The following is a 24733-nucleotide window of genomic DNA, read 5'->3' on the forward strand; positions in this document are numbered from 1 at the left end:
ATTCATTTGCAATTTGGATACGATTTGTGTCTGATCAATAAGATAGTGAGTCAATTGATTAGTTTTTGACTCAGACTTCTTCTTTTATCTGTTTTGGAGTGGCATCAGTTATGCAATGTTTAATTTCGTAAATGTCTGAAAAAAATTTCTGAAGCGTTGTTAGAAATTTTTTTAATCAAAGGTGACATTTGACTAAAGCAATTTTTAAAATGTCTGTTACTTATGCTCCTCCCCAGAAAGGAAGACCTTCACCTAGCCCAACACAAATTCAAAAGGTTAGAAGTTGCATTTGTTTTTTTTCCCTCGATGATTGTCAATCGTGAAAAGTAACTTCATTCTCGTTCCTGCTAGGATGTAGCCTCCCAACCATGTAGTGTAATATTTATGGCGTTTGTTATCGTGTAGTATCTGATCTTCGGTTTTTTCCTTCTTTACACAATTGTATGTTTCACGTTTCGTTAAATAATGTACTTTTAAGTTTAAACCCATTTAATTGCAGTTGTGTGTGACAGTTTATGTGCTGGATTCAAACTCTATGTATATTTTTTCACATCACATATATCTAATACGTAATTTACGAAGTGGAAAATATTATTTTTGATAAAAGTATTTAATCACCTTTGGTTTTGCTAACTCTTTCCCCCATACTCACTCTACATTACTTTTAGTGTGTTATCTGAATAATAAAATAAGTTCCAAACTAAACTATATTTCATTAGGCCTCAAATCGATTCTGATAATCCTTTATTATCTATCCTATAGAAAGGTTATATTGAGTTGCATGAAATTTTTTAATTGGCTGCAAGGTTAGTTAAGGTTTTTCATGCAGTAAAGTCAAAAATGACATTTTAACTCAATGTTAACTCAAATAGAGATATTAAGTTGCCAAGTTTGAGTAGCAAGATGTTTTTGTTGAACTTTGAACCTAAACACGGACTCTTCACATAAAAATTGACAGTGTGTAAAGGGATCTTCTACAAAACTGTTGAAAAAGAAAGTGATTTTTCATTTTTTTAAGATCAACCCTTTGCTAAATTTTTCCTCTTTGTTGTCTCTTGTGCCGAGTAAATCTCCTATAAGTAGGTAATTTGCATTACTTAGAGCCATAAACTACATGCAAGATTTTTGTCATTTATCAGAATGTTTTTGAGCTTAAAATGCAATCTTTTTTTTTTTTTTGAATTGTAACAGGGTTGCCACGCCACCGGGAAACCTGGCAGAACCGGAAAAACACAGGAAATTTTGAAATCATCCAAAAAACAGGGAAAACGCAGAGAATTTCAAAATTTTGCTCAAAAACCAGGAAAATACAGGGAATTTCAAAAAAAAAATTTTTTTTTGGGGGGGGGATGGGTTTTATTGAATAAACATTTTAAAAAAACTCATTATTTAGCCCACTTTTGGGTTTTTTTAAATTTTCTGAGAAATTTTTTAAAAAGCTTAATTAATTTAAATACTTTCAATTTAAACTTCTTTTTTATTTGTTTTTCACCATAAACAATAGACATAAAAAATGAATTTTGAACTTGAATAGTAGAGACGTACCGAGTACTCGGTAACTACTCGGTACTCGGCCTACTCGGCCAATTTGCCGAGTACTCGGTACTCGGCCAAATTCTGATCAGATACTCGGCCAATACCGAGTAGTTGCAAAAAATTGAATATTGTCTAAGACAGATACTAAAATTTATAAAAAAAGAGCAAGCATTATATTCTGCAATCACTTACAATTAAAATTTATAAGTCAAATTTAAATTTTGAGAATAATGAAGTTTGTAATGCTTCAATGGAATAAATCTTTATTTTAATGTCGGCAAAGTTAATAAAACTTATTTATTAAAAATTACGCAAAAAATGTAAGTATAGAAAATATGGAATTTTTATATTAAAAATGGATTTTTGCTGCAAACAAAAATTAGTTATAAAAAATGTGAAAATACCTTTGCTTAAAAAATAAAACAACCTTAAAAGTACAGTGCAGGAACTCTGCAGACACGTGTTTTGGCATTACAAGGAATTCCTTTTTCAATGCACAAAATGGGGGCTCGTAGATTTAAAGGCATCCGACAAAAGTCGTATTTTTTTGTTGAATGTCTTTACATTCTTTAGCTCACATGTTATGCACTAAAAAAGACGTTCCTTGTAACGGGGGGGGGGGGGGGCAGAAACATGTGTCTGGAGTGTTCCTGCACATTTGTTTTATCTGCTTTTAAAAATTATTTATGTTTGGCTGATTAGAACTATAATTGATTGGTATATTGGAAACCCCTACTAACGGACACCCCTCTTATGCGGACAATTTTTAATTCCCCAGTTCCAATGCAAATAACATTATTTAACCCCTGTCCTGCTGACACCTCTCTATTGCGGACAAAAAATTTGTCCTGTTAGTGTCCGCATTAGAGGGATTTTACTGCACTTTGTTTTAATTCCAACTTGATTAATCATACCTTTTATTTATTTATTTTTAATTTAAAAATTTTTTTTTTTGTAAAATTTTTGACACAAACAAAATTGTATCTATATAATGCGTAATTAAATTTCAGCGGGAATTTAGTTTTAAAAACTATTATATGGACAAGGAGGTTTATACTACTATTTCAATAAGTTCAAAATTCATCACATGTGTGTCGGTGGTTCTTCTTAAAACATAATTGGTACTTGGAACTCGGCCGAGTAGTGAAAGGCCGAGTACTCGGTAACTCGGTACTCGGCCGAGTAATAAAAAGCCGAGTACTCGGTACTCGGCTACTCGGCCAAAGTGCTACTCGGTGCATCTCTGTTGAATAGTATTTTTTAACTCTTAACGGCATTAAAAAAAAATACTTCAAAGATTTTAAATAAATATATTTAACTTTTTCCTTTAACTGGTCAATAAATAACTCAAATTATCTTGACTAAGTCCTGTCACGTATGATTTTCTCAAAATTTGTAGATTGTACAGAGGAAACTACTCTAGCTAAACGGCTTTCATGTGAATTATTTTCTGCAAACCAACACGTCACAAATCTCGAATAAACAAGGTATATTTTTTAGTAGTTAACAGGTTTTAACAATGGTCAGACAGAAAACAGAATAGGATGTACAGTATTTTCATTATCTTACAAAAAAGTTTAATATTTCTTACTCTGTACACAGAAACAGAAAAACGGCTACATAAAATTCAAAGAAATGTCTTGATTAAGCAGGAATTCAGTAAAAAGGGATTTAAACTACTTGAGGTTTTACAGTAGTTTTGCATAACAAAATGAAATACAATAAAGTAAAATTCAAAAAAAAAAATGTGGTAATTGAAAATGAACAATAGATTTTATCATTTGAGAAGTAACTTTGCCTTAACTGTTGGTAATCATGGAAACTAAAAAATCTGAAACTTCAGCATTCTTGGGTTCTGTCATCTTTTATACTTTTCTTCAGAAAACGCTGAAATTTCCAGCTTTTTTTTTTTTTTTAATCTCAAGACAATTTTTGTGCTTTGTCCGTGTACTTACACTACAATATGTTACAAGTACCCACATTTCCCCTAAAAAGAGACAAAAAACCCATATTTCTTTTTTAAAAACCCAGCTTTAGTTGAGTTTTATTTAAAAAGAACCTGGGTTCATGGGCTTTTTCAAAAAAAACCCATGTTTTGGCCAACCCTGCTAAATATAGTATTACACACAAATGCTTGATTATCTCTTTGAGGCCCTTTTTTTTTTAAGAAAAAAGGTACATTTTTGTTTTAAATGCATCACTCAGCATACTTTTTATTTTAGGGGCTTTAATATATTGCTGTTCATGTTTTATGTCCAAAAACCTTTCCTTCAATGATTTTTGGAAGTCCAGCGGAATGAGCCATAGGACCCACTTTCAGTCTCAATTCTTGCAAGGGCACAAGTATATCCTATAACTTCATCATTTAATAATTAACTTTTATTAAAAATGAATTATGTTCTTCATACTCACAACTCATCAGTGGCAGCCGACAAATCAAATGCTCTTTATTGACAAAATATCATTTTCCCCCTGAGCCAGGCAGTATTAATCATTATTGCAAAATGAAATTTTCTTAGTTTGCAACTACTTCAATTTCTAAATTATGGGGTTGCCATATATTTGTAGATATCACCCATTGCTTTAAGTAATGTTTCTGTTTTGTAGTAAGTTATTTTAAGTATTTCTGCCTTAGCCCTGGCTTTAGGGCTTGTAACTTACTACAAAATACCTTAACTTTGCCATCAATCTTTGAGTTGAACCACACCATTGCTGCAGTCGCTCATCTGGTTTGCTAATTCTGCATTAGCTACCAGTTTGTTTGGCTCTCTTGGCTCCCTTAAGAGATTTTTCGCCGTCCGCTCATGTGATTCCTATTCCAGGCTGATGAGTGCTAAAAAGCACGAAACTGCAGTCCTCGGATGGAATGACTGAGCTGGCGGTGTATTTTAAATGTTTCTGTTGTCAGCAAAGTAGAAAATAAAGTAGTCGGCAAACCAAATGGAAACCTTTAACGGAGAAGTACCAAGAAAAGTTGTCCCCTTCTGGTAAATCTAAACAGGGTTCGTACGCTCCTTACAAACTCCTTATAAACTCCTGTTTTTTAAGGAAAGAAAATAAGGGCCCTTAAAACTCCTGAATTTTGCTGTTATCTCCTTACAAACTACTTATTTTTTTTCCTACATGACCTTAAAGATTTTTTGCTATCGCCAATCCATTACGAGTCATTAGTGATTACATTTTTCCGAATTTTACCGGAATTCCGCCATTTTTTTGTCTGTTATACCGGAAATCCGATTTTTTCGTTAGACTATTTTCTTCCCCACTTCCGATTTCTTTTTTTCCAAATTTCTGACTATTATGTCGATAATTATCAATAATATAACATCTTGTAGACTTGTTAAAGCACCATATTAATTTTTTTTTCTTGCTTTAATAAATTGTTTTATTTGCCGTTTTTAGACTTTTGACGCTTTCATTTTGATTTAAGGAATCTCTTTGCATCGAAAATGAGAATCGAATTTTTCTGATATTTAATGCTTCTTATCTTTTTTTGGGAGACAAATAAATGAATTTTTTTTTTATTCCTATAAAAATCAAAGTTAAAATTTACAAGCCAAATTCTGTGCCCTTTATGAGAGTCAAATAGTTAAAATTTAAATCGCTGGTTTAATTTGATTTTTTCTTCAATTACGTCGATTGTTATTAATAATACGCTTATTATAGAGCTCTAAAATGCAATTCTAAAATAATTTACTTAAATAAATTCTTTTATATGCCGCTCTTTATACTTTTAGCGCTTTCACTTTGAAAATCGCAATCTCTTTGCATCCGCCATGGGTGTAAGAATTTTTGCATTTATGATGCTTACTATGCATTGTGAAGACGCAAAGAAATTAGGTTCATTTGTATTTTTATTAAAATCATTAAATTAAAAAGTTTTTTACGAAATTCATTTCCTTTAAGAGTGTTGAATGTCAGAAAGTTAAGTACGGAATCGCTGGCTGAAATTAATTTTTGTTTCAACTTCTATAAGTGTTTTAATACATATGTAACATCTGTAGTCGGTAAGGTTTGTGATTTTTTTTTATTTAAAAAAAAGAACTTTTTTAAAATTTAAATCAGTTTTTTTTTTCATTTTAAAAATTTGCAGATATTAATTACTTAGCATGAGTAAACATACCATATACAATAGATGAAAGAGCAACTTAATAGCTAAACAGTGGTACCACTATTTCCTAGAAGTTATAATTTTCACTTTTTAGAAGAAAAATTCTTAAAAATTTGTCAGTTTTCTATGTTTATCAGCCTAGAGTCACACAAAAGTTTTGAAATGATCTACAAAATTTTGATCTATTTTGAAAATTAAAATAAATTGTACATAAGGATCCCTATTACTTAAATTGAGTTTTCTTTATTTCAATCTTGTAAGTAACCTTATGTTTCTATGCCAAAATCAAACACAAGCTTAGCCAAAAATTGTTTGTTGTTTTGTATCCTGTAAATATTTCAATTATTTTGGTAGTTGGAAGTTATTTTGGCCCCTATTACTTTCAGTCGGCTTATTCTAGTTCTTATTTTAGCAATTATTATTTTTTTAAGTCTTTTTTTTTTTTGGTTAGGAAATTGTTAGACCTGTTTTGTTTTTGAGAAAATACTAATTTTCAATCAATATCACTTATTTTTTTATTCATTTTCAAAGTAAAACGGCTCAAGTCTAAGATGCAGCAAATGCATATTTTACTATAAATTTAGTATGTTAGTGCATTCAATGCATTATATAAAAGCAAAACTAAATAATATTAGAGTTGTACATATTTTTTCTGAAATACATTTTAAAAAATGCATCTCTAAACAAGAAACTAGTCCTTAAAAAGTAAAATGAACTCCTGCAAAAGTCCTTAAAAACTCCTTACTTTAAATTTTAAAATTTGAGTATGAACCCTGCTAAAGATTTTTTGTAATATAAGTATCCTAGGATTGTGTTCAGAGACACCATTTTAAATCCGCTAAGAAATCGTTTGAGCACATTTCGGACCCTGCCCGGTATAGGACCATGACGCAAATTTTTAATGTTCAATGTAGTACTGCAAAGGACTATTTGTTATATACTTTTGTTTATAGATTAAGATTGGGAAGTTTTCTTTTTTGTTATTGTCAAGTAGAAACAAATTTAATAGTTGTCTTGCCATTCCTTTTGTTTTCTAATAAAAATAACTAAACAACAAATTAGCTTTTAAATTGCTACTATACAAAAAAACATATTAGTCACAGGGGTGCCCACCTGGGGGGGGGAGGGGTTGTGGTGCAGACTGCACCATTGAAATTTTTAGGGGTGTTTAGAGACCTTTTTTTTTGTTTTTAAGTGGGTTAGGCTCTGGCTCTTGGGTAGGGGTGTGTTCTTCATAGTGTTTGGAGGGGGGGGGGGCGCATCCCTGCATTAGCAATCAAGCTAAAAAGAAACTTGATTTCAAATTCGGATACTTGAAGCATTTTAAAAATTTGTTTTAGAGATTAATTTTTTTTTTTTTTTTTTGTCTAGGTAGACTACTAAAGACAAACTCTGATTAGAGACTGGATGATAATGACAATACTTACTTTAATACATTAAGCCTCCATGTAAATAAGTATTATTTAGTATTGTTAAATGCCTGAAAAATGAAAAAATAATAATAAAGGAAACAGAAAATACTTTTCAAAGGTTGCTATGAACCTGAAACAAGAAATTGCACATTTCTAGAGCACTGTCTATTTACAAGAAGATGAATTTTATTCCATAAGGAAAAATATTCCACAAGATTGTTTAAAACGCAATATTACAAATAACATATTATATTTCTAACTATTCTTTTGTATGAAAAGTGCTAATTATTTCAATCTTTCTTGCTTCTGCAGATGCTAGATGATAATTCACAGCTTATTCAAGCAATTGTTGATTATCAGAGCAAAGGAAAATCTTCTGAAAGTCATCAGTACGTATTTATGTTTTTTATTTTAAAAAATATATATTTAAATTGTGATAAATTATGTACACAATTACATTTATTTCCTACAACATGACTGCAGGAAATAATAAATGAGATATATATGTTGTGAGAAAGCCAGAGGCCGGAAGCTGAAATTTTTTTGGATGCTCCAGCTCTGTTCCTAAATAATAAGCTAAGGCTCCACTCCAGCTCTATGCTCCTTCTGTTGCAGTTTTACTGTTTTTTTTTTTTTTTTTAAATCTGTGCTTTTGCAATTTTTTGTATAAACACTAAAAAATAACCTAATGGCAGACTTGCTAATTCTCTCATTCTTTAAGGGAGGCTAATTTCCAATTTTACATTTAAGTATTAATTTCTCCTGTTATCTTTTAGATTTGTATTTTTTAAATTTATCAAGATTTTAATTTCTAAAAGGAAAATCGTTCTTCTAATCCTTAATTGATAGCATTGCCATAGCTTCTCAGCCCGACGGCACTATTTATATGTATATGATACTGCATGCATGTAGAAAAAAAAAGGCTTATGCAATTTTAAACTTAAAAACTGCCAAAAAAAAAGGTGCTAGCCCTCCTGCTCATTGTAGTGACAAAAAGTGCCAAATATGTTGGGAGAATGACCATAGTGTCTAAGCTTCAAATTCCAGTGGAAATGCCGCTGCATTTCTGAGACCAAACTAACAACTTAGGACCCCTGCTGCAGCCAAATTAGGGCTTGCAGTAAACCCACTTTACCTGGATTTATACCTAGGTCTAATTGTTCTAAACCTATAATTTTATCCAAATCTGACCCTCAAGGTCGTGTTGTTCAGTACTAATTGAATTCTCTTTTCTCTACAGTTAAGTAAATAAGATTATTGGTTATTTTATTTTGTGTTTAAAAAATATATATATATATATTTATTTCAGTTACCAGCAGATTCTTCATCGGAATTTGGTGTTCTTGGCTTCGATCGCTGATGCCGTTCCCAGTGCTCTGCCTGTGAGTTTTTCCTTAGTTTTGACAAAATATTGAAGGAATCCTTTCACACTTATGTAAATTGGGTTTATTTGATTATGTATAAGATGTTTTATATTATGTATTGGAATAAGTTAAATATGGTTCCAAATTTCTAATTGAAAGTATGAGTGGAAGAAGAGATAATCAGCTATGTGTTTAGATTTTAAGATGATAAAATATCTGGTGCTGTGTTGCGGAAATGACATTTAAAATGGTACAGAAGTTCAACGATAAATGTTAAGTTGTTCCATAAAATACCGTCTATTTCAGTGATTCTCAACCAAGGGGGTGCATCCCTAGGGAAGCATAAAAAAGAATTTAGAGGAAGTCATTAACATATAAAAGAATTGATGTTAAGGAGTAAAACTAACTATAACTTACTAAATTTGCGGTCACTGAATGTTTTCGACATTATCGACTTTCTTTTTGAGGTGTTTAAAACAGCTTTCTTCTGCTCATCCTATGCATCTGGATGTTCGCATTCACATTCATAAAATCAAAATATCAAGAAGGCATTGAAAGTGAGTTCTGATGTGGTAAAAGTGAGTGGTATTACATTCCAACCTCACTTAGGTACCTCAAATTGATTAGAACGTAGTTTTATGATTCCTTGATTTCATGTGTTCTAATAGTAATATTAAAAATAACATTAAGTGTTGTAACATTAAAATTTGTGTATGGAATTATCTCAATTTTCATATAATAACTAGCTGTACCCGACGCGCGTTGCTACGCCAACAAAAAAAACATCATCATACTAATTTTCATGACAATCAGTTGAACGGGGCAGAAGTTGCTCTTCTGCAATGCCACTTGGTGGCGAGTGGCTTCAATGAGCACATTATGCACCTTCTCCGTGGAAAAATACACATATATAGCAATTTTCATAATAATCGGTCCAGGTATCAAGTGAAGCTGTGACTATACTCAAATTTTGTACTCACGCAGTTTGCAAGATCAATCAATCGCTAAAAATATCAAATAGAAAAAGTTTTAAATCCCCCCGTTGCATGAAAAGCCATAAAACAATAAAGAAAGAATTTATTTGTTCAAACTCAAGAAAAATGGCAACAGCTAACTTCTTATCAATGAGATCTTTCACGCGAATTAATTTCTGCAGCCGATAATTTTATTCGTATTTATCCAATGGATTGTGACTTAAATTGAAATAAAAAAGGATTTATCGATCGGATTTTTTTCGAACTGGTCTATAAACATTCCCAGTACCAAAAATAACAAACGGTGAAAGTTTCAGCCAAATCTGCCGGGTAGTTTTTGAGTTCATGGATGACATACAGACAAACATTCATATATATATATATATAGACTAGTTTCAGCTAGCCTAATCAACTTCAGTTTCAAATTCAGATTGTACTTTATTGACCACTTATGTTGAGGGGGCATGACCAGTGTTCAATGAAGAGCACAGGGCCCAAAAGGTTGAGAACCCCTGATAAAATCCCGTAAATAGTGTTTGCCATTGCCTCACTATCCCTGAAAGATGTATGGAATACGCTCACCTTCCACAAGCAGAAACCATACTTTCACATGTTGAATGCATCTATGTAGAGTATGACTTAACTTTCAATCAGTTACCTCTTCTGCCAACTGGTTTCACTGTTGATTGCCATATGAGGGCATACTTCCTACCTTCCTTTGTACTGCCATATGCATGTAAAGGACACTAACTGCAAATGTTTAATTTTTTTGCATTTTTGTCATCTATTGTACGTTAGCTTTATTGTACAAGCTTGCTTATTTGGTTTCTGCTAAAAAAAAAGGCGCGAAAAAACGTCTAAAGTTTGATCATCCGTTATATGGAAAGGATAATATCCGGTTTTCAGGCGGAAATGGAGGCGTCTATTACCTTTCAGGGATGGTAGTTTTTCTGATACAGATGTGTGCGTTTGCCTCTTAATTATTTCGACTCGGTTTTTTTTAAATCACAATTTCACTGCAATAATTTTTAACTCAAAACTATATTCGATCTATATCACTCAAAAATTAATTGATTTATTATGTTTACAACATAGTTTTGAGTTTACAATTTTGCTTTTAAATTTCAGAACAAAATGAAAACATTTTATTATTTTTGCAGTTTCCATAGAAACTCATATTATTTCTACTCATTTTCACCTCAATGAAGACAATAAATAAATAAAGCCCTAGTGAAATTATGAAACACATGCATCAAAATCCCATCGCTATTTTTCCTTCTAACCCTGCTAGTTTCATTCAGATGAAATAGTCTTAAGTAGGCTATTTGCCAAATTACATGCAATCTGTGGTCAAACAGTAATCCAAAGATTTCCGTATGGTTAATATTGAATCCGATTCACATTTCTTCAAATATCTTGAAAACTCATTTCGGAACTGATGTGATATACCCCACCCTTGGCGACTTTTTCCTGTTGGCGCCAAGAAAGCGTCGCCAAGAAAACGATGTATGACCAGGGTTCGTACGGGTTATGGAAATCCTGGAAAGTCATGGAAAAAAATTAACAAATTTCAGACCTGGAAAAGTCATGGAAAACAAGTATTTTCATTAAAAGTCATGAAAATTTATTTAAAGTCATGGAAAAATGTTTTGGGCTGTAAGAAAATTACAATAACTAAAAGAGCGCTGGAAATATTGAGTGGTTTAGTAATGTTGGCATATAAATTGTACGATCTCAAAAACAAATCCGAGTTTTGGAATCCAATTTCATCCGCTTCTGTTACAACCGCTCGCCTTTTTTTGTAATGCGATTTTACTGCTGGGGCATCATTAATTGAAGATTCATCATTATTTTCAGCACTTCTTTTATTATATGTATAGATTCTGTAGTAGTGGACATGTACGTTCTTGATTTTGCCACGCCCGCTCAAAAAGTGTAGTTCAATTGCATCAGAGTTCGTTTCAACTACTTGTAAAAAATTCATTGTTAAATTTGTCAGAGTTATTCTCAATATTTTGAAGACTTTAGAAAATGAAGATTTTAGTCAGGAACATAGAAATAGGGGAATTCTAATACTCTAAAACAGAGGTGCCCAACATACAGCTCGCAAAACTGATCCTTGTGGCCAGCTGAAATATATCTGGTTGAGAAAAATGAATGTAGTAAAAGCGCGGCTTTACTTTAATAAACAAAATATACAGTGAAGTAACATGGATGATTAGACGCACTATTGACGTCAAAGGGCAATGTTTTTATGAAGTGAATTTATTATTGGAAACTTAGTCATGACTCATTCAATTTTTGTCCCATTCATTACTTTCTGCCCTATTTATTAAATATTTAGTAGACATTTAAACATCACTGTATTGCATTCATTATATTTTTACTTTACTTGAATTTATATGATAAAGACGAATAAGAATAATTTATTAGTTTCTGCAGTGTGCACTGATATTTTTTCAGTCATAAGTAAGTGCTCCCATCAATTAGTGGCATTCACGTATAGGTTTTTCTAAAGCCCATTTCCAAAAATTGGCTAGTTAGATAGGGCTACATTCAGTTAAAATTAGCTACATTCTTCGTATAACATTGTCATGAAAACTTTTATGAAGTCATGAAAAAGTCTTGGAAAAGTCATGGAAATTTTTTATCCAAATTGAGTATGAACCCTGTATGACGACATATGTCATACATCGTTCTTAGCGATGCTTTTTTAGCGCCAACAGGAAAAAATCAAATAAAAAAACATGATCAAAGCACTTCAGAACACAATAAAATAAAAACAACATAAAAGCACAACAAAAAACATCACGAATATATGCTTCAAAAATGTACAGGGCCGGTGTTTTTTGTAAACATATTAAAATACAATGAAATAAATTATTGTACTAATTACAAGTCGAAATTAATGCATTAATTGTTTTTTCATCATTTCTCCGGGATACGAGCCCTCGGTCTCATAGTACTTTCGTAATGAGACCTCGGCTCGCCGGCCCTGCCTCGGTCTCATTACGAAAGTACTATGAGACCTCTGGCTCGCCAGTTATCCCTCCGACTCTTAATATACATTACAGTTGGAGTATGGTCACAATTATGTATATTATGCATATTCATGTGTATGTACACCCAAGGGTGGCTCCTTCCGTTCAGTGTACAATAATGACACAGTTTTAAGTGTGAAATATGCACCATTATTGTGCAGATTTATTAATAAAATTCAGCATTTTTAAGAGTACAACCGAAAGAACTTTCAATTGTTAACATAAAATTCGGTACCTAAAGGAGGCACGTTAATGTCTAAATAATTCGTGGCATCGATAAGAATTAACTTTTAGAACAAAATAACCGTACTATTTCTGTAAAATTAATTTAGATACAGTAAAAATAAAGTTAAAAACTACAAGAACCCCTCAAGGATTTGTAAAAACAAAGAATTTTGGAAGTGAGAGGTTTTTTTTTTGAATTCTAAAATAAAGAACTTACCTTTTTATATGGTATAAATATTCACACTCAGTCTAAAACAATACATCATATGACAATGGCACGTTACAGATACACACCACGTTCGAGTTAACTTTTAATTAACCTTCAAGTTTGAAGAAACTGGCATCTCCTAATGTTTTTACTTCAAAACACAACTACTGAATTTAAACTAACACAAAATAAGCATTCCTGTAAGGTATATTGCACGAAACAACACCACGTATCTCTCCTGCGTGAAACCCAAACAACCCAAGTAAACAAGTTTGAACAGATCTGTAAGATTGCCTTCCTGTTGCTAAACACAGGTTAGTTTGGCCAGGGATGCCATGCATAAAAAATTATCGCCTCATTGGCGAGAAAAATATTTTAATTTTGTGCAAAAAAATCAAATGTCGCCAAATGGGGGGTATATCACATCTGTACCCTCATTTCTGCAGATACTGCCGTTTACCTGCACACGGCAGTATATCTCTGTTCAATGGTGCTGTTGTAACTGCAGTCATTCTGATGTAAGCTAACCTATGCACTTTTCGTTTGGGCAACCCACTGTAAGCTTTTATCCATCACTAGTAATTAAAATTAAATGTAAAAAGTTTTTCGTATGAAATAATTGGTTTCTAAAAATTTTGATGCTCAAAAATATTAAACTATACCATTGCCTAAATTTTTTACAATTTTGTTTTTATATTTTAATTAATTTCCAATCAAGATAGTTCCAAATTAGTGGATTGGGTAATCCAGTTATAGGATCAATGATGAACTTACAACTTTGTTTTGTTTTGTTCTTGTAAAAGCATTTCTTACCATTTTATAAATAAAATTTAAGATGTTAAATCCTTAAACTTTAGCATGACTATTCAATTTAGTTTTTTTTTTTTTTTTTTTTTCACATATAATTTGCTCTAATAAACTTCAGTCCACTTTATTTATTCATTAATTTTAATTTTGTTATTTTATTTTGTTCATTTTGTTTTTATTCATTTTATTTTTAGTCATGTCTCCTTCTCCTTCCCCCACTTTTCTTTCTTATAAATATTTATTGATATTGTTTGATGCCGCCAAGAGTGCAAAATATTGTAGTTTTTGATTTTATAGTGGTATTTATTACAATTTTAACATGTTGGACTTTGGAAAGAGCCACATATGATTTGGACTTTGGAAAGAGCCACATGTGATTAAGTTTAATGTTCTCATAAAATTATTAAGTTTAAGTGTATTATTTCAAAGTACAACATGTTAGCATTCCCTTACAGCCATAAAGTCAAAAATTTTAAATTTAATTTTCTGGTGGTATTGCAGTGCTAACATGTTGGATTTTGAAATGAAATACAGCCACAATTAAGTTTAATGTTCTCATATAATTATTTATTTTAATTGTATTGTATTTCATTGCCAAGTCCAAAATGTTGGCACTGTATTACCACCATGAAATCAAATATTAAGTTTTTGCAGTTGTTTATATATTGAATTAGATGTATAATATACTTGTTCATATTTTTTTTTTTTTAATTCTTACATACCAACTAGTAAAAAGCATTTTTTTATATATTTTTTAAATGATCATGCTAATGAATTGGTTGCTTTTTTGTGTATGTGTGTTTGTTGTGTATTAACTTATATTATGTTCAGTTCATTAGATCTATTTGATTAATATGTAAAACTTAAAATGAATATATTAACTGCATAAATATATTTATTGTTTCTGTTGCAAAATGATTTGAAAAAAAAAAAACTAGTTTCTCCTGAAATTTTGAGCTGTTAGATCTCAGATTTGTGAGTACTCTCAGTGACAACCTTACAATTTATACACACCTGGTAAAATCATTTTTATGTTTTTATTATTTATTTATTTATTTTGCAAAAGCATGTGAGGAAGAAGTTGCTTCTTCCTGATCCCTTTGTTTTCTGCATATGTTTATTCAATAATAGAAAATATCAAAATCATATAGAAATGTGTGAAAACTAAAAAGCGTAAGAGCTAAACATATTTGAATCTAATTGGTTCAAAACATAGTGCTATATATTTAAAAAGAGATTAATTTTACCATTCTGTCATTCAGCCGCCACCATCTCAACCTCAAATGCATGGTCCAGGTCCAAACCAACAAGTTCCTCCACATGTTGACCCTGCTGGATATCAAGGACATCAGAATCAACCTACTGCTGGAAATATGAGTCAGAGTATGCATTACTTATCGTGTCATCCTAAATTTTAATGATTCTAACAATGTTTAATAATTTATATTCACCAATCTTAAAGTAAAAATAAATAAAATACTACAGTTACAGTCGAGTCCGGACTTACGCAAGGGATGCGTTCCAAGACTTTTCGCGTAAGTTGAAATTTCGCATTGTAGAAAAGGGTATGTATACAAATTTTTTGAAACATATCAAATTCTTTAAGACACTTATAAACATCCCTCAAACTGGTTTGAAGCAACTCTTAACAAAACATTAAAGTTTCTTATAATTAAGAACTGTACTTTTACGGCACTTAAAAAGCAAAAAAGATGCTTTATTCAGCATAAAAATCTGTTAAGATGCACAAAATAAATGATCGATGGCGGGGAAAGACATAAAATAACACTACATGGCACGTACATCACTTATACTTAATGTCGTGCTACCGTCGATGTACTTTTTAGTTGTTGAAGCATCTTTACAAACTTCAGATGAAACAGTAGACTAAGGTGCCATTTTATTTCATCAAGTTTAATATTTAGAAAGAAAAAAAAGAGAAACACCGAGTGGTTACTTGATGCACTAATAAAGCGATGCTTGTACTAGTGTGGTGAAGAGAACTTCCGTTATCAGTGACGCCATAGGGATAATCTGTGGTACATATAGTCACGAAATCAATATTTAGGTCCCAATAACGAAACCGATATTTCCTTCCAAAAAAATTCGTATTGCAGACGAGGAATTCGCGTTAGCCCTAAAATTCGTTACTCGAGAAAAACTCGCGTTATAGCCATTTCAGTAAGTCAAATATGCTTCTGAAACATGGCCTTTGACTAAAACCGGAGAGCACAAGATATCAATTTTTGAGATAAAGGTTTTAAGAAGCATTTTTGGAGGCATCAGTGAGAACGGTGTCTGGAGACTACGATTCAATTTTGAAATTTACAGATTGTTTAGAGAACCTGACATAATAAAAAGCATAAAAATTAGGAGAATGAACTGGGCGGCCCATGTCTCTCGAAAGAATGAAGAAAACCCAGTTAAAAAAGTTTTTGCTGCAAAACCCGTGACAATTCGAGGAAGGGGACGACCAAAAATGAGATGGTTGGATTCTGTTGAATCTGACTTCGATATTCTCAAAGTTAAAAATTGGAAAACCCAGGCAAAAAGTAGGACGTCTTGGAAGATTCTCCAAAGGAAGGCCTTGGCCCACCCTGGGCTGTTGAGCCAACTATGATGATGATGATGATGTAAGTCAAATCGTGTTGTAGCGGGAGTCGACTGTATATTGTAGCTAAGATTTCTATGCCTATATGTAATGTGAACAAATTTTTTGAAAACGACTTGTTTTAAGAAAATGTTGCCTTTTTTCTAATGTATGACGTCATAAATCATGTAATTCTTACATTATTTATACCTCAGAGCCCGACTGACGCAAGTCCAAAAATTGCAATTAGTGCATTGTATGCTTAATACATAACATTGTATATATAATGCATAAACCTATTCTGCATCGAGCTATGTAAATGTAATTCTTTTAAAAAATCCTTTTCAATTTTTTACCATGGTTAAAAGAGTGCATGTCCCATCCTTTGCATGCGCCAGAAAAAAGTTTTTCCTTTCTCCTGTTAAATTACCATGATGTGACTTACGTCCTTCAAGCTCTGTGGTACATATATCTCTTGGTTAGTTTTGTAGTGATAAATATTTTAAAAAGTCATGGCACGAAATTTGGCTCATATATATTCCAACATTTTAGTTTTACATCAAATATTTGCCTTTTAACTAACAAACCCTTAATTTTATAAACTTTTACAAGTTTATCAAATTCCTTCTTCCTCTTCTTTATGTGAAATCAATATTTACCCTAAATTTACGTTTTAATTAAAAGTTGAAATTAATAATATTTATGGTAGTTTTAATTAAGAATTATTTATCAGTACCTATATTTAATTTTCACTTTTTAGATCAAAACATGCCTTCAGGCCAAGTAAATGGAAATCCCCCTCATGGTCCGATGCCAGGTGTACCTCCGAACTTCAATAACAACACCCAACCTACTGTTGGACAACCTCGTTAGTATCTAGCTAAAACATAAAAATAATTTACATTTTATCTTATTGTTAAATTTTAGTGATGTTTAATTTTTCTTTGAAATAGATCAACAAATGGCCCCAAGCCCTGGACCAGGTGGAAATCAACCCCATGGTCCTGTGCCTGGAAATGCAAACTTCAATTCTGGTCCACCAACAGCAGTTGGCCCACCACGTAAGATTTCTTTTACATGTTCAAGATAATTTTTGTCAACTAATCGAATTTTATACATTTTTTTGTCAACTAATCAATTTTATACATTTATGAGTATGACTCTCTATGTGTGTTAAATTAAAATAGGATTCTGATTGCTTCTATTCACCTTTAAAAATATCAGAGTTAGCTATTTTTAGATTTTTGCGATTTTATATTGAAAAACGTATTTAATTATTAAACTTATATTGAGGCACATACTTTTAGAAATTTTTTAAGCATATGATTTTTTTTCCTTTTACATTTTTAATGTTGTTGTTTTTTTTATTTTATTTATTTATTTTTTATTTTTTAAAATGTTTTATACAATTACATATTTTATTTTTCTAGATCAAGGAGTTCCTCCTAACCAACCTGTTAATGCAAATCAGCCACATGGACCTGGTTCAGGTGTCCCACCAAGTTTTGCCTCTGGCCCTCAAACTCCTGGCGGACAACCTCGTAAGTATTTTGAGTGATTTACCTTTGCTTCTTGACATAAATGTTTCTCAGTAGAATGTCTCAGTTATACAGGGTGTCTATAAAAGAACTCCGGGGTTAAAAAAATTAATATTTTTTAAACTATAAAAGATAGCGAAATTTGATCAATTCCTTTGAAACAAGCAGCTCAAAGAGTTTTACTCATACCAATTGGGAATGTTTCTCTCAACAGTTGGCAGCGCTGCGGAGCGTTGACCTTGAAATGACGTAGCGGCTGCGGCAGGCAGTCAGTGTCGTCTGGACTGCCGCGCTATGGCGACGCCTCAACAAAAGGCGCAATGTGTTATTTGGCTCATAGAAACTAATTCTGTTGTTACTGTACAAAGAAACTTTCGACGTAGCTATGGTGTTGACCCGCCTACAGACAAAACAATTCGTCAGTGGTTAAGTGCGTTCAAGGAAACAGGAAGTGTTTTGAAGCAAAAGTCGCCGGGTAGGCCGCGTGTGTCTCAAGAGAATGTGGACAGAATCCGAGCTTCATGCACTCAAAGCCCTAATAAATCGGTAACAAGACGCAGTCTGGAGTTGGGGTTACCAAGATCAACAGTCCATAAGGTCATTCATAAAAGACTTCGTTTAACTGCCTACAAGATTCAACTTTTACACCATATGAAACCGGCAGACAAGGTTAAGAGATTCGACTTTTCTGTTTCCATGCTGGATAAAATTGATGAAGATAATGATTTTTTAAAAAGTGTGGTTTTTAGTCATGAAGCTACTTTTCATGTGAACGGAACTGTAAACAGGCATAATTGCAGAATTTGGGGTTCAGAGCCGCCCCATGAGTTTATTGAGTACGAACGTGACACGCCCAAAGTGAATGTTTGGTGTGCTCTTATGCATGACAGAGTCATAGGTCCCTTCATTTTTGCCGAAAGGAATATCAATGGTGATGTCTATTGTGACATGTTAGAGGAGTATGTTTATCCTCAGTTGGATGACATTGAGGCGGAGAAAGGTTTAGTTTACTTCCAACAAGATGGGGCGCCGCCACACTTCAGTTTGCGTGTGCGTGAGTCACTGGACGCTCGTTTGGGAAACAGGTGGATTGGAAGGGAAGGACCTATTCCATGGCCACCAAGGAGCCCTGATATGACTCCGTTGGACTTTCTCTTCTGGGGGCATATCAAGAATCTTGTGTATGCGGAGAAAATTCGAAATGTTCGCCATCTCAGGGAACGAATAGTGAATTGCGTGGCGTCCGTTCCCCCAGACATGCTCGCCAGGACATGGGAAGAGGTAGAATACCGTTTCGACGTGTGCCATGCCACTAACGGAGCTCACATTGAACTTTACGAAGTTGTTAAAAAATCTTGAAAATGTAAGCTTTCTAATCATGTATAAAACATGTATGTACGTTTTTTACTTTATTAAAATATTTTGTCTTAAAACCCCGGAGTTCTTTTATAGACACCCTGTATATAAATTGTATGGAGAAATGTCTTACTATTTGATCCTTCCAACCTTCAGTAATGATTTGTAACCGTACGAATTATTATAATGTAATGTTTGTGTAAGATTAATATTCATTCTGAATTACAAATCTTACGTTTTTTTTTATCTGTGCAATCTGATGTAAAATGCAAGATTGTTCTGAAATGAACTAGAAAATTTAATTTCGTACATTTCTTTCTTTTTTCTCTTTAAAAGCTTGTTTTGCTCAAAAATAAACTTACAGTGTTTAGCTTATTTCACTTCCAGCTAAATGTATCAAATTATGCTAAATTATTTCTTTTGTGTGATGAACATATGGAGTTATGTTACAAAGATAGCTGTTTAAAATATGAATATAAAAATAAGATAAATACAGAACTATACTGAATCGTTTAAATTTTGAAAGGAACTAATAATTATGATCAACCTACAATCAAGCTAAACCAAAAATTAAAAGAACATATGTGTTACTCAGCTGCAGTGACTTGTTTATTAAAAGTATTTTGAAAAGGTTAGCACAAAAGACGTTTTGGTCCGCACACTTTCATGTGGAATATTTTTCACCCCATATTCCATTAATATATAAACTGATGATTCAAAACCTTTTTTAAATATTACAAAAAAAAAAAAAGTGTAGTCAGCTCAGTTTAATCTGTCTAAAAATAAATAAAATTAAAAATTAAGGCATCAATACAATGCAAATCATATGCTCAGAAAAAAAAAAAGAAAAAAAGTGTTTCAATTCATAAGAATTTGAGTATGAAATAAAAGTTTGAATTTTCAATTATTGTCTTCTATAGCACAATATAATCTACTGAAGGAAATTCTTTCTTGGTTTTAATTTTAAATGAAAATCCACGTCCTAAAATGTCTGGATCTGCTATAGAGTAAAAACTCTTAAAGCTTCTATAGTAACCAAATATGAAGGGTTCATACGGTACGTATTCTTATTAAATACATTGCTCTTTAACAATTTTCCAATCACCATAAAAAATATCTGTGGCTTATGTTGTGGGCTCTAAGATGCAAACGTCAATTTTTTTTTTAAAAATAAAATTTTAAACTATTTGTTTTCTTCTTTTGAAAACTCTAGATTCGATCCAGAAATAGTTTTTCTTTCCAAAACAGAACAAAACTTTCATGAATGCAACAGGTTTTTTTTTTTCATTAGTAAAGCAACTTTGATGTGAATTTTTCTGTAGGCCAATTTCCAACTTATAAAAATATGTTTGTAGATTTTTTAAAAGGTATTATACATTCTATGTTCTGCAATATTAAAACCAGACATGCTTTTCTTCAAATGACATAATTCATTGTTATGTTTATTTCAATTTCAGTTATGAGTAAAAAATATTTTGATTGAAAAGTCACTCCTTGTGGCTTGTCACATTTCTGTCCCGAGCACTTCATATATTTTCTAAGTCCAGATTTGTTTCTCTTCTTGTTTTGATGTAAGCTAAATATTTATAAAGATGGGAAACAACTTCAATGGGGTCGTTTCCAAACTTTTAAAAGTATTTTTTTCTGAAAGAACATGCTTAAAAACATAGGATCTAACCATTTTTAAAATCATTTGGTTAAGTTTAATATTTTTAAAAAATTACTTAAATCGGTGCGCTTTTATTGATTACATTTCTTGCCGATGACATCACAAATGATGAAATGCACTTCTGTGTTGCCATTCACAGAGCAAACTACTTAATTCGCATCTTTACTCAACTCACGTGTATTGGCAACAAGATGGTTGATAGAAAGCGTAGAGCGCAATTTTAATTCGCTTCTTGATTATCATAACGTGGAAACGCGGTACAAAATGCACCAAAGAACATCATTTGTGACGTCATCAAGACCACGCCTTGTTTGCAAAATCGGACATTTAAAAAAATTGATTAAAAAATAACTGTTGGGAAAATGAAAGAATTTTCTGGGTCCATTTTTTTTTTTTTTTTTTGCTTACTCTATCAATTTCAGTGGCTAAAAGTACTACTTTTGACTGAAGGAAACAACCCCATTATAAAGAAGACTTGCTCTCATTCGGGGGGGGGGGGGGTGGCATAACTATATTTAAGTTAAGAATGTTTTGATTTTTAAAATATATTTTTTTAACATGCTACTTTAAGAATGAATATTGAAATGAGTTTTGTCTTTTCCCTTCAAATAGATCAATCAATGCAGCAAAGTCAAGCAGTCAGTGGAAATCAACCTCATGGGCCTGGTGTTCCGCAAAATTTTAGTACAACACCTCATCCTCCTGTTGGTCACTCACGTGAGCACATTTTCAATTTCTTTTTTATTCTTAATCAGTATTAAAAGATGATGAATGTCTTTTTTTAATTGATTGGTTTATTTTTTATTTGATATTGTATCACTGAATGAGGAACCTGCATGGGTCAGGTAATCGCGAAACATGGATTTCTACTACTTAAAACTCCAAAAATCAACTCGGTTTTTAAAAAACTGACCTGGGTTTCTCAAAATTCCAACTTAAAATTAGCTAAAAACGAAACCAAGTTCACGTGACACAAAAAAGTGCATCAACTTTGAGATTCAGCCCCTAGGTTACAATAGAACCGGTTTGGAAGGAGTCGAAACGAAGGGGATGGTGTGAAACCTGGTTTGCCATTGTTTATTGAAAACAATGGTGTTCTTATTTTAAACTTTAGAAGAGGCTTAATTCTTTAGATGGGAAATATGTCAGAAAGACGGCTAACATTTTCTTGAAAAGAATATCGAATGCACCAGAGACAATTGAATAAATGCTGAACAAAAAGTGCCTGAACTTAAGACTTCATCTTAAACAAGCATATTAAAATTCCACCATTATATTATTATTTTCGCTAACCCTCTTAGTACCTCTCGCAAACCCTCAGGGGTTTCCCAAACCACCGGTTGGGAACCGATGAATTAAGAAATAACTAGCAATCCAATTGCACTAAAACTGGTGTCGATTGTCATAAAATGGCCTGAATTTTCATTAAAATTTTTTTTTTAAATGCATGCAGGTTTTTCATTGTGAACAATGTTTATATCACTTAGTCAAGGGTCTGAAATTCTTTTTGAACTGGGTTCTCTTATTTATTTTTTCTCTAAAAGCTTTACAACAGGGTGATGACAGAACCTGGAAATCAGGGCAGGGTCAAAGAAATTATAAATCAGGGAAAAATCGGGAAATTCAAAAAAATAAAAAAGCATCAGGGAAAATGGATTAAATGATTTTTTTTTTTACTTTACAAAAAAAAAGTACCTTGATTCTCTACGCATTATCCACTAATAGTCTGTTAAAATAAAGTTTGTGAGGTGGGAACTATACTCAGCCGCATATTTGTGCATCTTTTTCCCTCAACATCAAGGTATTGAACCTTAACTTATAAACCAGTATTCACTTTGAAAAACTGCTTCTGTGTCTGTATAGTTGTTTGTTTTACATAGCATGAGTTTTCTTTTCAAGTGTTTTGTGCTATGCAAAATAAACAAACCTACAGGCAAAGAAGAGGTCATCTTTGCTGCCATCGCTCCTTTGCCTTTACTCATTGTCTTGAAGCAATTAGGGTACTATAATCACGGTTTCAAGAAGAAACCTTGATTTTTTAGATTAATTTTAATGAAAGCTTAAAAATTATCTCTTCTTCACATTTTTTATTTGATTGCTGAAACTGAATGTTAAATCAAAATCAATCTTGTTTTTTGCCATTGTACTATTCACTGTTTATTGTTGCAGATTCTTCAAAATTTAATTTTTCTTTTGTACATTTTGAAATTAACAGTTTTTTTTGTTTTTTATTTTTGCATACCAAAGTTGTGTGTTACAAATTTCTGAAATTTTGTTTTCATTCTAGTTTGTAAATATCTTGTGCATTGTATTCTAATTGATCACATTACATTTTTGGTAAAAACTTCTCACAGTTGCTCGGGGTTTTTTTCTGCTCTCAATTTTAAAATGTATTGTTTCTACTTCAGCTGGTCCCCAGCAGCAATACCAACAGCATCAAGGAACGTATCCAACAAACCAGGCTCAGCCACAGCCACCACAACAGCCTACACATCCTCAGTATAGTAGTCCATCTCCTCAAAGCAACTATGCCCAGAGCCATCCTTCTTCCAATTACAGTAGCCCATCTCCTCAAAGTTATCAAGGTGCCTCCTCACAGCAACCTCAAGGATATGGGCCAAGTTCCTCCCCCCATCCTCAGGCAACACAGCAGCAGCAGCAGCAGCAACAACAACAGCAACAACAGCAGCAGCAGCAGCAACAACAGCAGCAACAGCAATCTCCAGTCCCTCAACAAGCTCAGCAGCAGCAGGCACAGCAACAGCCCCAGCAACAGCAACAACAACCACAGGCTCAACAGCAGCAGCAACAAGCATCACAACAACCACAGCAACAGCCTCAGCAGCAACCTGTACCCCAGCAACAAACACAACAGCAGCCGCATCAGCAACAAGCCGGATCCCAGCAGTCTCCCGCTAGCCAACAACAATCGAGCATACAGTACAGCCAGACTGCTAATCAGCCTCATCAGTCCCAGAGCAATTTCAATATTTCTCAGAGCACCACTCCCCAGCCTCAAGTGTACACTACCCAATCTGCTCAAACCTATAACCAAACTCAATCTTACGGTCAACCCCCTACTAATACACAATCGCAGTGGTACCAGAATCAAAGCAATGCTCAACCTTATTCTTCCTCCGCATCCACTCAATCCAATTACTCTTCTGGGCCCGTACCCCAGGGTTATATGAACCACCCCCAAAATTTTTCGTCTTCCGGAAATAACTCCTACCATGGATCACCCCCCACCACAACGCAATCCAATTATGGTCCTCCCCCTCAGGGCAATTACATCCACCCCAATTCTGGAACGCCAAATCCTCAAGGCTCAACCCCTCCTCCGGCTTCTGCCCCCCAGAGCAGATTCAGCTCTAACTACGGGCAAAATAATTATGCGCATTACAGACCTGCCTCCCAGCCGTCAGGTATGGCACATCCAACTATGAGTAACCAGATGGGACCCCCCAGTGTTCACAGACAGGCTGTACCTAATAGTAACACTCAAGCATATAATTATGATCAAAACCAAGGATATTCGTATCAGTCTCAATAAATGAATTCTGCACATTTTTATGACAATTTAGTTTGTTAAAAGTCTTATTATTCTTTTCAACTGATACGAAATTTTATCGAAATCTGTGATCTTTTTTTTCCCCTTCTCCCTTGTAAGATTTAAAAAAATATATGAATTGATAAGTTTAAACCATTTTATAGCTTTGTTTTGTGTTTTTGGTAAGGTACTCTTTGAACTGTTTTCAGGATGTTTATTATTTTTATCTATAGTAATAATTAATGCCCAGTGTGTTTGTTTTTCTTGGAGACATTTTGCACAAGTTATTGGTGCTGATTCTGTGCAAAAAAAAAAAAGTGTGCAAAGCAGTCAAATGCAAAAACAATCAACC

General features: G+C 32.9%; 1 protein-coding gene across 1 annotated transcript; it reads left to right on the plus strand.

Annotated features, from left to right (window-relative positions):
• Positions 1–139: 139 nt before the first annotated feature.
• Positions 140–24733, plus strand: LOC129223263 (protein SSXT-like). The gene is made up of 10 exons (XM_054857829.1): positions 140–275; positions 7372–7448; positions 8369–8441; positions 14941–15061; positions 17029–17136; positions 17222–17329; positions 17699–17809; positions 21444–21548; positions 23240–23724; positions 23782–24733. Exons 1-10 carry the CDS (start codon positions 210–212, stop codon positions 24382–24384), a joined length of 1857 nt encoding a protein of 618 aa, XP_054713804.1. The 5' UTR covers positions 140–209; the 3' UTR covers positions 24385–24733.

This window comes from Uloborus diversus, chromosome 5 (assembly GCF_026930045.1).
Source record: "Uloborus diversus isolate 005 chromosome 5, Udiv.v.3.1, whole genome shotgun sequence".
In the NCBI taxonomy this organism is placed as follows: domain Eukaryota; kingdom Metazoa; phylum Arthropoda; class Arachnida; order Araneae; family Uloboridae; genus Uloborus; species Uloborus diversus.

Bases quoted from the DNA above. Each gene is read 5' to 3' on its own strand.
- LOC129223263 (XM_054857829.1), top strand. From the start codon at position 210: ATGTCTGTTACTTATGCTCCTCCCCAGAAAGGAAGACCTTCACCTAGC. The intron at 15,062-17,028 runs GTATGCATTACT...TTCACTTTTTAG, and splicing joins TGCTGGAAATATGAGTCAGA to ATCAAAACATGCCTTCAGGC. The intron at 17,810-21,443 runs GTAAGTATTTTG...CCCTTCAAATAG, and splicing joins AACTCCTGGCGGACAACCTC to ATCAATCAATGCAGCAAAGT.